Source organism: Halichoerus grypus, chromosome 8 (genome assembly GCF_964656455.1).
Source record: "Halichoerus grypus chromosome 8, mHalGry1.hap1.1, whole genome shotgun sequence".
In the NCBI taxonomy this organism is placed as follows: Eukaryota; Metazoa; Chordata; class Mammalia; order Carnivora; family Phocidae; genus Halichoerus; species Halichoerus grypus.
In genome coordinates, this window is record NC_135719.1 from 71,200,310 (window position 1) to 71,213,663 (window position 13,354).

The 13,354-nt window shown below is 39.1% G+C and overlaps 1 protein-coding gene across 3 annotated transcripts in view; it reads right to left on the minus strand.

Moving 5' to 3' along the window:
- Positions 1 to 11,220, minus strand: part of BUB1B (BUB1 mitotic checkpoint serine/threonine kinase B) — a 55,217-nt gene extending 43,997 nt beyond the window's left edge. For 2 of the 3 annotated variants that reach the window (XM_036110677.2, XM_036110675.2), the window contains exons 1-4: positions 10,978 to 11,163; positions 7,530 to 7,676; positions 2,286 to 2,345; positions 1,504 to 1,648 (exon numbers count right to left, since the gene is read on the minus strand). In XM_036110677.2, coding sequence (XP_035966570.1) covers positions 1,504 to 1,648; positions 2,286 to 2,345; positions 7,530 to 7,676; positions 10,978 to 11,012 — 387 coding nt within the window. In that variant the 5' untranslated portion in view covers positions 11,013 to 11,163. Of the gene's footprint in view, positions 1 to 1,503; positions 1,649 to 2,285; positions 2,346 to 7,529; positions 7,677 to 10,977 lie in introns of all 3 variants that reach the window. The other variant, XM_036110676.2, reaches the window with a different exon arrangement.
- Positions 11,221 to 13,354: the final 2,134 nt, after the last annotated feature.

Below are 13,354 nucleotides of genomic sequence, written 5' to 3' on the forward strand. Positions count from 1 at the left end.
TCCACTATTGACTGGTATTCTTTTTCCCCATTGTTGACTAGCATTTTTAAAAAATACAATAAAAATAGAAGTTACTAGAAAAATGATGATGTGTTTGGATGTTGTGGCAATGTCAAATTTGTTAACAAAACTTAGCAAAACTTCTAAATGCTTGCTCTGAACTTTTATACTTATCTTGAACAGTCTGCAGACCATTCTTCAGTAGCTCTGGTCTAGACTATGCTTTTTATTTTATGATAATATCATTACTCTTCAGTACCAGCACCAGGTTAGCATTTATGAACAGAAAAATTATTCCAACTAATTGTTACTTTTAATAGCTCCAACTAAATATAATCATAGAATTCTGGGATAAAGAATTACTTTAGAGGTTTATCTAGTCCAAACTTTTAGTAAATCACATATAAGAATGTTATTTAGGATAAGAATATTATGTAGGATGGAATGAAGAACAAAATCCATTAGTAAGCTACCAGGGACCATAGTCTCCATGCTAACAACATGCTTTGGGTACCATCCTTTGTCATAGACTCCTGTCACTAATACTCTACAGATAATTTCTCCAACTTGTTAATAATGATGCCAACATATGTCAAATGTCCTATGGAAACCAAGATAGCTTATGTCTTCAGGACTCACCTAATTTCCTTTTTTAGTGATATTTAAGGTTTAAGATAAGTTCTCCTCAAGAGATATATTTTAGCCAGAAATTTTATCAATTTCAAATGTCAATATTTTATCATATTACAATGGTTGTTGTAAATATTCTATTATTTAGAATTCTATTATATAATTATCTATTTTTATAGTTCATTTTTTATTTTTAATAAAAATAATTTATTTTTATAAGTATCTAGTTATCCATTATCTAATTATCTATTATCTAACATTCTATTCTAAATATTTATCACTTACTTTTTCTAATCTCTTTTAGGATAAAGGCAATGAAATTAGTATCTAAGAAATTCTGGTCATTATCTTATTTGAAGATGTTTTCATAAAAAATCCTCAAGAGTGTTCTAGAAATAAAAGAACTACATGTCAAATGAGAAAGTATAAAGTGGTCAGGCAGATATTTTTGGATGTAGCAATATACTACATAAAAAACATTACCTTTTCATGGTGTTGATTCTCAGAAAGGGGACAAAGGGATACCAGAATCACCTACAAAAACTTTTTCACAATCATACTACTGCCATGTGTTGGCTCCTACACGACCTCCCCCAGTACAGGTGCATGGCCCAATTATATTTGAAATAAATACTCCACTCCCATGAGGAGGTATACAGGCCTTATGATAACTTTTAAAGGGGTTAAAAAAGCCTTTACATTAAAATCCATCTTTAAGTAGAACCAATTTAACAAATATTGAGCATGTATTAAATGTTTAGTACTTACTAAATGGCTCAGGTTTTGCCATTTTTTTGGTGTGTACCAGAAAGCTCTAGAGAAAATCTCCTGGCTTAATATTTTACATTCAAACAGCACTTAAGAAAGACTTACCAATTTAAGCCAGAGACTAAGAAATCGGGGATCATTATAGTATCGTTTTTCTCCTTGTAGTGCTTCAACAGCTCTTTCTAATAATGTTGACATATTACTCTCTTTCCCCCCCTGAGGATAGTTCTGCTCTGTCCAATTAATATACCTGAATGGAAAGGGAAAGAATAATTTTATTTATTTATTTATTTACTCACTTATTTACTTTTAAAGATTTTACTTGAGAGAGAGAGGGAGCAAGAGAAGGAGCAGGGGGAGAGGGAGAAGCAGACTTCCCCCTGAGCAGGGAGCCCGCTGCGGGACTCGATCCTAGGACTCCCTGGGATCATGACCTGAGCCGAAGGCAGATTCTTAGCCAACTGAGCCACACAGGTGCCACAAAAGAATAATTTTAAAGTTTAATGTGTACTTTTATTCTTGCACCAAGACCCATTCTTGACTTTCTTAAGCAGAAATATCTAATTTGAAAGTATGTTTATTTAGAGAGGCCCTCATATCCTAAACCTATATCCCTCAAACTTTTCCAAATATTGCTAACATGTGCCTCTGGGAAATAATGGGTTTGGGGATAAAAGGGTGTAGTTCTCAGGTGCATGCCACAAATTTGAAATTTCTTCAGTCGTGAACACCTCAGAAAGAAACACTGTGATTAATCTGTCTCTCTGTGTCCCCAAGATACCACTTTGTACTCTGACATTGCTCTGTACGCCCTAATTTGAGAAGCATGGCCGTAAGGACTCATCTGTTAAGTTTCTAGTGCCCTTGTTAAATGAAAAAAGACCCACCTATCCCAAACATCCAGAGGGTCATTTCCAGTGTAAAATCGAATTTCAGATTCAAATGCCCTGAAATTTAAACAGAAAATGTTAGCATTAGCAATGGGGATAATAGCCAAATAAACAAGTGTCACCTTCATTTTTATTCATCTTTTAAGTGTTTAATATTGATCCAAATAACTGCACTGGAGTTTGAGGATTTATTAAACAGGAAGAAACATAGAAATAATCAAGATACTGCCTGATAATATAACAGGAAGGACAAAACATGGGGAAATTAGATAAACAAATTCCAAAATAACATATAGAAAAACAGAATTACACAGCAGTTTAAGGCTCTGGAACAAGACTCCCTAGGTTCAAATTAGCAGCTCTACTAATCACTAGCAGAGTGACATTAGACAAGTCGTTTAAATTCTATTTTCAGTCTTCTCATCTGTAAAATGGGGATAATTATAAAGAAATCCCCCCTTTATCTGCAGGGGGATAGTTTCCAAGACCTCCAATGGATGCCTGAAATTGAGGATACTTCTGAAACTTATATATACTATGTTTTATTCCTGTACATACATATCTATGAGAAACTTCAACTTATATATTAGTCATAGTAAGGGATTAACAACAATAACAAAATAGAACAACTGTAACAATATACTATAATAAGAGTTATGTGAATGTGGTCTCTCTCTCTCAAACTATCTTGTACTGTACTCATCTTTCATCTTCTTGTGATGATGTGAGATGATAAAATGCCTACACAATGAGACGAAGTGAGGTGAATGATGTAGGCATTCTAATGTAGTGTTAGACTACTACTGACCTCCTGACAAAATGTCATAAGGAGGATCGATCATCTGCTCCTGGGCCACAGTTGACAGCAGGTAAGTGAAACTGAGGAAAGTGAAATCACAGATCAGGCAGGACTACTGTAGCACCTATCTTATTAGGTTGATTACACTTAGTATAAAGTGTTTAGACATAATAAGCACTCAATAAATGATAGGAAGTACTCAGTAATAAACCACAATTTAGATAAATGTTTCATCAATAAAAACTGTAGAAAGGGTTACATTTGATACAAAGAACTATAAAATAGTTCCTGACACAAAGGAATTTATACTCTAATAAGAAAGACAAAGTACACAAAGGGAAAATTAACTAACAATACAAAGCAGGATAGTGTATTATAATTGCCAAGAATGGATAGTAAAAGCTTTGATAAGCCAAAAGGAGGTATCACAGAAGCAGCGTCAGAAGGTGGGACTCTGAAGGAACCATAAAATTTGAAAGAAAAATGGAGTTTTCCAAGATTTCCAAGAAATCAGTATTGAATAAAGTTGTAAAAGTGGGAGAGTTTATCCAGAGGAAACTGAGCTATAAGATACAGTTAGTATTAGGAATAAATGGAGATAGGAATAGTAAGGGATTAACCTTACAATGATGTACATATATACATATAACTGTGCTCCAGGAGCAGATGATCCTCCTTCTGACATATTGTCAGGAGGTCAGTAGTAGTCTAACACTACGTTAGAATGCCTACTGGAGAAGTAAGAAGGGCATGTTTGTTTGTTTTTTTTAAGATTTTATTTATTTATTTGACAGAGAGAACACAAGCAGGGGGAGCAGCAGTCAGAGGGAGAGGGAGAAACAGACTCCCCGCTGAGCAAGGAGCTTGATGCGGGGCTCAATCCCAGGACCCTGGGATCATGACCTGAGCCAAAGGCAGATGCTTAACTGACTGAGCCACCCAGGCACCCCAAGAAGGGCATGTTTTAAATGTAAATTTAAAGACTTTGGGCACCTGGCTGGCTCAGTCTGCGGAGCATGCAGCTCAGGGTTGTGAGTTCAAGCTCCACGTTGGGCATAAAGATTACTTCAAAAAAATAAAACTAAATTAAAAATAAAGACTTTGGATTCCACCTGCTCAAGCCACTACTGGTTCTTTAATTGGAGAGTATCCTGAATATGTTAAGTAAAGATTTCAAAAAGATCAATTAATATTTTAAGAATAGAAGAAATTAGAAAAGGAACCACAATTATGAAGCTAATATGGTGATTTAAGTATGAGATAATGAGGCGACTACCTACAGAAATGGTGAAAAAATAAAATCTAAGACAAAATAAAATCAGCAATCCTCCCAATGTATCTATAAATGCAATGCAATCCAACCAAAATCTCACAAGACTCTTTTCTAGAAACTGACAAGATGATTTTAAAATTTGTTTGGCAAAGCAAAGGACCAAAAATAGCCAAAATAATTCTGAAAAAGAACAACAAAAGTTGGAGAACTCACTCTGCCCGAAGTCAAGATTTATTATATAAAGCTAATCAAGTGTTATGCACAAACAATGAATCATGGAACACTATATCTAAAACTAATGATGTAATGTATGGGGATTAACATAACAATAAAAAAATTTTAAAAAAGCTAATCAAGAAAATGTGTAATTGGTGAAAGGATAAGCAATTAGATCAATGGAAGAGAACAGAGAGGCCAGAAATAATCCACACATATACAATCAAATGATTTCTTTTTTCACAAGGGAATTTTCATAGAGCAATTCAGTGGGGGAAAAGAAAATAATCTCTTCCAACAAATGGAGGCAGAACAACTAGAAATCCTTATGGGGGGTGGGGGAAGAACTTTTACCCCAGCCTTACACTATACACAAGGATAAATTTAAGATGAATCATAGACTGAAACATAAAAGCTAAAACAATAAAGCTACTAGAAGAAAACACAGGAGAATATCTTTGCAAATTTGGATCTCTGCAAAGATCTAAAGACAGAAAAAGCACTAACCGTAAAAGAAAAACAGTAATTCATTAAACTTCATCTAAATGAAAAACTTCTGCTTATCAGAAAACACCCCCATGAAAATAGGTAGCCATGAACTGGAAGAAAATGTTTGCAACACATTATTTGATAAAGGTCTTATATACAGACTATATAAAGGCCTCTTGTAACCCAATTCTAAAACTGGGCAAAATGTCTGAACAAATATACCACAAAAGAAGATATATAAAAGGCCAATAATCATGTGAAAAAGTGCTCACATCATTAGTCACCAGGGAAATGACAAATAAAACCATAATGAGATACTATTACATACCCACCGAAATGGCTAAAAGGAAAAAAGACTGACACCACCATATACTGAAGTGGATTTGGAGCAAGCGAACTCTCATACATTGCTGACAGAAGTGTAAAATGTTATAATCTCTTTGGAAAACTGCCAGTTTCTTAAAAGTTAAACACACGTTAATTCTTTGACCCATCAGTTCTATTCTAAGAGAAATGAAAATGTTCACAAAAATCCTTGTACAAGAATGTCTACAGCAGCTTTATTCATGAAGCACAAAACTGCAAAGCATCTAATGTCCATCAATTGATAAATGGATAAACAAATGGAATACAGCTCAGTAATAAAAAGGAATAATCTACTGATCATGCAACACGAAAGGCCTAATAAAACATGCTGAGTGAAAGAACCTATGACCCCATTCATATAATCTTCTAGAATAAGCAAAAATAACCTATGATGATAGATATCTGATCACTGGTTGCTTCATGAGGAGGGGAAGAACGTTGACTGGGAATGGGCACTGAGAGAACTTTTGGAGGTAATAAAAATGTTCTCTGTCTTGAAATGCATGTCAAAATTGATTAAATGGTAAACTTAAAAATCTGAGCATTTCATAGCATGTAAATTATACTTTAAGAAAAAAAAAATCCCCAGACCTTAGTAACTGACTAAATAAAATTAGGATGAGAGGGCAACGAGTAAAATCATTCAAGTGAGTTTTGGTACCATTAACCAAAATGGAAAGGTCATTTATGAGAGAAGAGATTCCGTATTTAATACACTAGTGATTATATATTACAGGTAGATAAAAAGACATTTAGAAGGCAAATAAGAGATGTAAACAGTAGTTAAACAATCCTGAAAAATGTGAAATTTGTAAGGACACATAGAGCAATGAACAAAAGACTTAGGTAAAATGCAGTAGGAAGCCAATAAGAAAAAAGGAAGGTTAGAGAAGTGGAAACACTAGTAAAATGTCACAGAAACCAGGAAGAAGAGTTAAGAATAGAATACCACCATCTCTGAAATAAAACTCAATGCTTTTAAAGATCCAATGAGATGAGTGAGGATATTCATTACATTATAACCTGAAGTTCTGAAAATTGCCTATGACAGTGAAATTTTTTTGTCAGAGATTAAAGGTAGAAACTGATGCTTTAGTTCACTTTTTTGAAAAAAGTGTATTTATCAAAACATGTATTAGTCAAAGGAAAGCAAGTTCTGTAGGTCCATTTGAATAACATAGTACAGTTGACCCTTGAACAACATGGGTTTCAACTACACGGGTCTACTTATATGTGGATTTTTTTCAAGTAAATAGTGTACAGTACCGTAAGCATATTTTCTCTTTATGATTTTTTTAACATTTTCTTTTCTCTAGCTTACTTTATTATAAGAATACAGTATATGATATATATAACATACAAAATATGTGTTAACTGTTTATGTTATTGGTAAGGTTTCCAGTCAAGAGGCTTTTAAGTTTTGGGAGTCAAAATTTATACGTGGATTTTCTACTGCACGGAGGGTCAGCACCCCTAATCCCTGTATTGTTCAAGGGCCAACTGTAGTATTTTTCAGCTTCTCCTTTTTCAGACTTCATTAAATCATTCATGAGAAACATTCTAGTATAAATTTAATTTCTCTCAGGTTTATATTTTCTTTGGAGATCACTATTTCTTTTTGGCATACTCTCAAAAATGCTTTCCTAGAAAGTTAAAAATTGAGTACACATGCAAGATAGCAGATTCCCCTCTCCCTCACTACTCGGAATCCAAGGAAGCAATTTCTTTAACTGATTACTATTAAAGAATTAATTCCATTTAGGGATCCAGCATGACATTATACTTTTGATAAATACTGTTTAATATGATACTTATTTTACTTTGCTTCTCATTGTCCCCTGTATAAGATCTATTTCTATTGATACAAGAGTTTGGCTGCTCCATAATGAAATGAAATCCTATAGCTTGTGTTCTTAATCATACTCAAGGAGATCTTTAGGTAGCTGTTGTGTGATGAAAAAGCAGGTGGCGAACAGATTCTCACACTATCAATTTTTGAAAAGTATTTCTTATGCCAATCTGCATGGATCCACATCTCCATTACCATCCCGCCTTGACGATGAATGATGACAGGGTGATCCCCCACCGTTCTACACACCGTTTCTGCTGCTGAAGAGTAGTGTTAGAGGCAGATTCTTGCTGCGCCAACGCGCCCTGAAGTGTGGACATGATCCGCCCCTGCCTTAGCGGTTGGACATTTTCTTTACTCAGCTCCCACTCATCTCCCTCCAAGGACATGGCTTCACTGTAAAGAGAGAAATAAAAGTAAATTTCATACTTACACGTATATGTAAGTATATATATAAACATATATACGTATAAGTATTATTATATCACTAGATTATTGTAAATGTTTTCAAATAAGTGACTATTCATGATCTTTGGGCTGAATATGGTGGGCTGGCACATGAGTAGTGTTCTTACACTCCTAAGTGTCTGAGCCTTTCTGTGGCCTGGATTCCAAGTTTATGGCTGTAGTATTGCCTAACAGAAGAGAGAATCTAACTAGGGTACTGTGGACAGTTATAAGAATAAAGTTTAAGGCAGGAAGAAAAGAAGGGGAAAAAATTATAAATTTGGCAAGGTAGACAAAAAGCAGTTCTATGCTTACCACTAAATGCATCATCTCGTTTAGTTTAAAATTAGCAAACCCGGGTGCCGGGGTGGCTCAGCCGGTTAAGCATCTGACTCTTGATTGAGGCTCAGGTCATGATCTCAGGGTTTTGGGACTGAGGCCCACGTTGGGCTCTGCTCAGCATGGAGTCTGCTTGTCCCTCTCCCTCTGCCCCTCCCCTTGCTTGTGTGCTCTCTCTCTCTCACTCTCAAATAAATAAATAAATAAAATCTTTTTAAAAAAAATAAGCAGTTTGTCAGACTAACACCCCATGTTTCAACTGGTGACTTAAAACTGAAGTGTATATGTATATACAGGTGCCCAGAGCAGAAGCAGACAAAAATACAATTTACTGGTCACAACTGCCCCCCCCCCACTCCATCAAGCCTACTGATGGGGAAATTCCCACAAGTTTTTTGGAGGCAATCACCATATGGGGTATGTGCTCTGAACTTCAGAGCTCCGCAACTGACAGATAGAAGCCTACTTCTGTCTGAGAGACACAATCTCTGGGCTTAAAACAGAGAAACAGGCACTAATCTTCAAAATAAAGTGAAAGTTACATGTGACCTCAGTCTAGATGAGAGCTGAAAACACTCAAGAAGGTAAACTGTAAGTGATTAATAATTTAGGTTGTAACTACTCACATCTTTTTAACCATATTGTGTGAATCTTATAATTGTAAGGGCCTTGTCATTTATTTTCACAACCCCGATGGTCTAATATAGGATCTGACTCTAGTAAGCACTGAATAAATGTTTGCGGAGTTCATCTGAATGTCTTCTCTTGATCTTGAAATAGCAATTAAACTGCCTCAGCTAATGTCCCAAACTGAGCTGGGACTGCTCCCCTCCCTCCTTGCTCCCCTTGCTTCCTTCCAGACCTGCTCCTCCCACAGTCTTCCTTCATCTCAAATAAATGGCACTTTCATTTTTCCAGTTGCTTACCACTAAATGCATCATCTCGTTTAGTTTCCAGTTGCTCAAGCCAAAATCACAGTGCCAACCCTGACACCCCTCTCATTATCCCCCACCTCCAGTTACCTGGCAAATCCTACTAGCTCTACCTTCGAAATAGATTCAGAAATCAACCTCTTATCATCTCCACTGTTTCTAGCCTGGCTCAAGCTAATATCTTCTCTTGCCTGGATTATTTTAATAACCTCATAACTGGTCTCCCTGCTTTCATCCTTTTCTGCCTTAGTCTTTTCAACACTGCAGCCAATGATCCTATTGAAACTCGTATCAGATCCTGTCTTTCCTCTGCTCAAAACCTTCCACTGACTTTTGAACCAGAGTAAAAACCAAGTCTTTACAATCTCCACATCCTTGCCTTTACCTCATCCTTCATTTCCTTTTACTCTTCTGGTTCACTTGGCTCCAGCTACTTGCCAGGTGCAGCTTCCTCCCCCAACCCTCACCCTCCAAATTTCTGTACTTCCCCCAGATACGTGTTGACTAGCTCTTAAGTTTCCTTCAAGTCTTTTTTTTTTAAGATTTTATTTATTTATTTATTTGAGAGAGAGAGAGAGCAGAAGCAGGGGAAGCGGCAAAGGGAGAGGGAGAAGCAGACTCCACGCTGAGCAGGGAACCCAACGCGGGGCAGTTTCCTTCAAGTCTTGACCCAGATGACACCTTCTCAGTGAGGCCCCCTGTTCAAAATTGTCTAAAATTGCACCAATCCCCCTGCTCCCCATCGTTTTAGTTCTTTTCATACTGACCATCTAGCTTTTAGTTTATTGATCTTGTTTATTGTCTGCTGCCCCCACCCTCATCCCACCCCAGAAACTAAATTGCACAAGGGCAGGGATTTTTGTGTCTTTTGTTTATTTGCCATATTTAGTGCTTAGGAGGTAGTCAATAAATATTTGTCGAACGGGTTAAAGAGTTCTCCACATGGCATTTATCTAAGTATTGTGCACCCCATAATGAAAATGCGTAGCTTGGGGTGCCTGGGTAGCTCAGCAGGTTAAGCATCTGACTTGGCTCAGGTCATGATCTCAGGGTCTTGGGATGGGGCCGTTCCCCCCCCAAGGGCTCCCCACTCAGCAGGGAGTCTGCTTGTCCCTCTGCCCCTCCCCCTGCTCTCTCTCTTTCACATTCTCTCTCAAATAAATAAATAAAATCTTTAAAAAAAAAAAAAAATGCATTCAGAAGTCCAACCTAGAAGAACTGATACGTATTTATATAAGGAAAAGCAGCAAGCATGCAGAGAAGGGCTTTTTATATTTCTAAGTACGCCATTGACATGGAAGCACCTACCATTTGTTTGGCACTTATTTGGAAGCAGTTACTTTACACATACCTTGAATTCATCAGCATTTTCAATATTTTTTTAAAAAAAGATAACTGATTTTATTTACAAGATTACAGTATGATTTCAATTTAAGTAGCAATTTACTATATCTCTGCTATCCTTTTTTATTTAAATTCAATTTAATTAACATATACTGTATTATTAGTTTTAGAGGTAGAATTCACTGACTCATCAGTTGCATATAACACCCAGTCAGTGCTCATTAAATCAAGTGCTCTCCTTAAAGCTCATCACCCAGTTACGCCACCCACCCCCCCCAGCATTTTCCATACTAAGACGAGTCCAAGGTCAAAGAGCCAGCAAATGGCTGAGCGGAGATACACAGACCACACTATAAATTCCAAATTCTTTGTGCCATTGGGGTCGCACAGACTCCTTTGCTTTGAAGCTGGGTGCAGCAGGGTTCTCACGTGCCCTCACCCCACCGAGGTCGATGCTAACTAACCCTGTCTTCACCTCCAACCCTTGCGCCCAACTCCAGCAGGAAGGAGGCTCCAGCCGGGCCGCTCTTCTCCCGACCGTGTTCCTCTGGACTGCTCTGAGCGGAGCCTCTGTCACCGGCTACACCATCGGGTCTCGCAGGCACAGCTCCCGGCAACCTTTCTCGGGTACCTACCTCAGGGCACCCCCTTCCTTCTTCATCGCCGCCATCCTGCATTCCCGGTTCGGGCCCTCGTCCTGCCGCAGGCCTTTCTTCAGGGCCGCAGACCGCCTGGGCTTCCTTCTGCAACTTGCCCTTCGAGGTAACGAAGCGACCAGAGGGACAAAAGTTTGCACCTGCCTCCTTGGCAAACCAGCCACCTCAAACCCTCCAAATTTCAAATTTAACGGTCCCGCGCGGCCGACGTGAATACGCCCCTCCGCCCCTTCGTACTCGCGTATCTCTCTCTCCCCCCAAGGAATTCTGGGGCTTGTAGTTTATCCCAGGTTTAGTCCACGCAGTCGCGATGCATAATGGGAGTTGTAGTTTCCGGGGAGTCCGTGGCCGCTCAGTAGGCGCAGGTTGAGGCAGTGTAAATTCTCTGCAAGTGCTCTAAAGCAAGTCTCTGAGCCCATCGAGGGACATTTCAAGCACCAGAATTTCTTTGATGTTTTGAGCATAGCGAGATACCTTTGAGTGCTTGCCCTTGGCTTGAAACTTCTTGGGTGGCTGGCCAGGCTGAGATCACCCCTTGCTGTCTGATTCAAGTTGCTCCCACGTCTAGAGTTCTTAGGGCACCCTGACCCAGCTGTTTCCTGTCTAATTTTGAATTCAGAAAAGCTGGAATCTAGTTCTGTGAAAATCGTAACAAGTGTGCATCCTTAGGCAAAGCCATATAGTCTCTCTGACCTTCAAATTTCTCATCTCTACTGCACAGTCCACAGGCAGAAAATACAGCTATGTCTCATCTCCCAAGGTTTGGCGTCTTTTCCTCTTCAGGGCAGCAGCCTCCACTGGCACTGGACTCTTAGTCCCCGTTCCAGTTTCCTGAGGAAGAAAATATGGTGGGCTCAGTTGTGGCCAGGGGAGCAGGGGCTTTTGAACAAACCCAGGTACAAGGGAGTCATCCTCCTGTGAACTTGAGGGTGGTGAGAGGTGGCAGTTCCCAGAGAGGGGAGCTGGGAGTAGGTGTTCACTGCTCCTTGCCTCTTGGTTCTCAGATTTCTCCACCATTTTTTTTAAGATTTTATTTTTAAGTAACCTCTACACCCAACATGGGGCTCAAACTTACAACCCCGATATCAAGAGTTGCAGGCTCTACTGACTGAGCCAGCTGGGTGCCCCTCCACCATTTTCTCATACTATGTAAGCTCTTCTTTCTTCCACATCCTCAGGACTCTTGATTGCAATGGAATGGGAATCCAACTCGAACTGACTTCCTCAGAAAAGGGAGTTTATTGGCTCATATATGAAAGACTTCAGATGACACTTAACCCAGGACTCATGTGGTGTCACCAGGACTGGGACCCTCTCCATTTCTCACCTCTGCTCTTCTTTATGTTAGTTTATTGTCATTCTCCATTGAATAACAGCTATAGGACTTTGTCTTTCCAGGTTCAAGTTCAGACTCAGAAGTCACTCTCATTTGCCCCGCCCCCCCACCCCCCACCCCCCGCCCCCATCATTGGAACTAGCAGATTCAGGGCTCTAATTGTTCAAGCCCAGATCATGTGTTTCATCTTGGGAGGAGAGAGGGGAAGGGGTGGTTCCCTACAGGAAATTTTGGTTTCTCTTTACTTCTAAGTGTTTTACATCCAAAAAGACTTCCTGGATTATGGGAGAGGTGATATATGGGATTCTCTCTTTGGCTCATTTTATCTCTCACCTCACACCAGTACTGACCTAGCCCCTCATTTCCTTTCCCCAGAGTGTCCTGTTCACAACCACAACTCCTTAATTCCGTTTGCTTCCTATAAACCATCTTGGAAGATGTAACGTTTGCTCTTTTGATCTGTCTTGCTCATAACCTAGTCAGAAGCTCCATAAATTGTGGTACAACATGGAACACTTTCAGGCTAAACTCTGCTTGTTTCACCAGAGAAGGGAGACAGGTTTTTTTTTAAAAAAAGGTATGACAGAATGTGCTGTATGGTCTTACTGGGAAGGTGAGTTCTTGTTGGGCTGGACTGTGGCTGAGTGGTGATATGACCCTCAACAGCACTCACTGATCGTGAAGAAAGTCAGGATTAAGCTCATACACATTTCTGGTCCAAAGAGGGTAAGACAGAGGCTCAGCCTGAGTCCTTCAATATGCCGGGCATGGTGGGACACAGAAGATGTGAACAGTGAACCAGACACAGCTCTTGTCCTCTAGCAACTTCAGGCTAGTGGGAGAGACAGACAAATAAACAGGTAATTTCACTACATTGCTGCCACAACCAGAGGTAAATAAACACAAGAGGCCATGGAGGTACATGGAGGACCTTCCAGCCCAGGCGTGGGGGAGAGGAGGAGGTCAGGGCAAATTTTGTAGAGAAGATGGCCAACCTGAAAGGTAGGGGAGGTTTGGCAC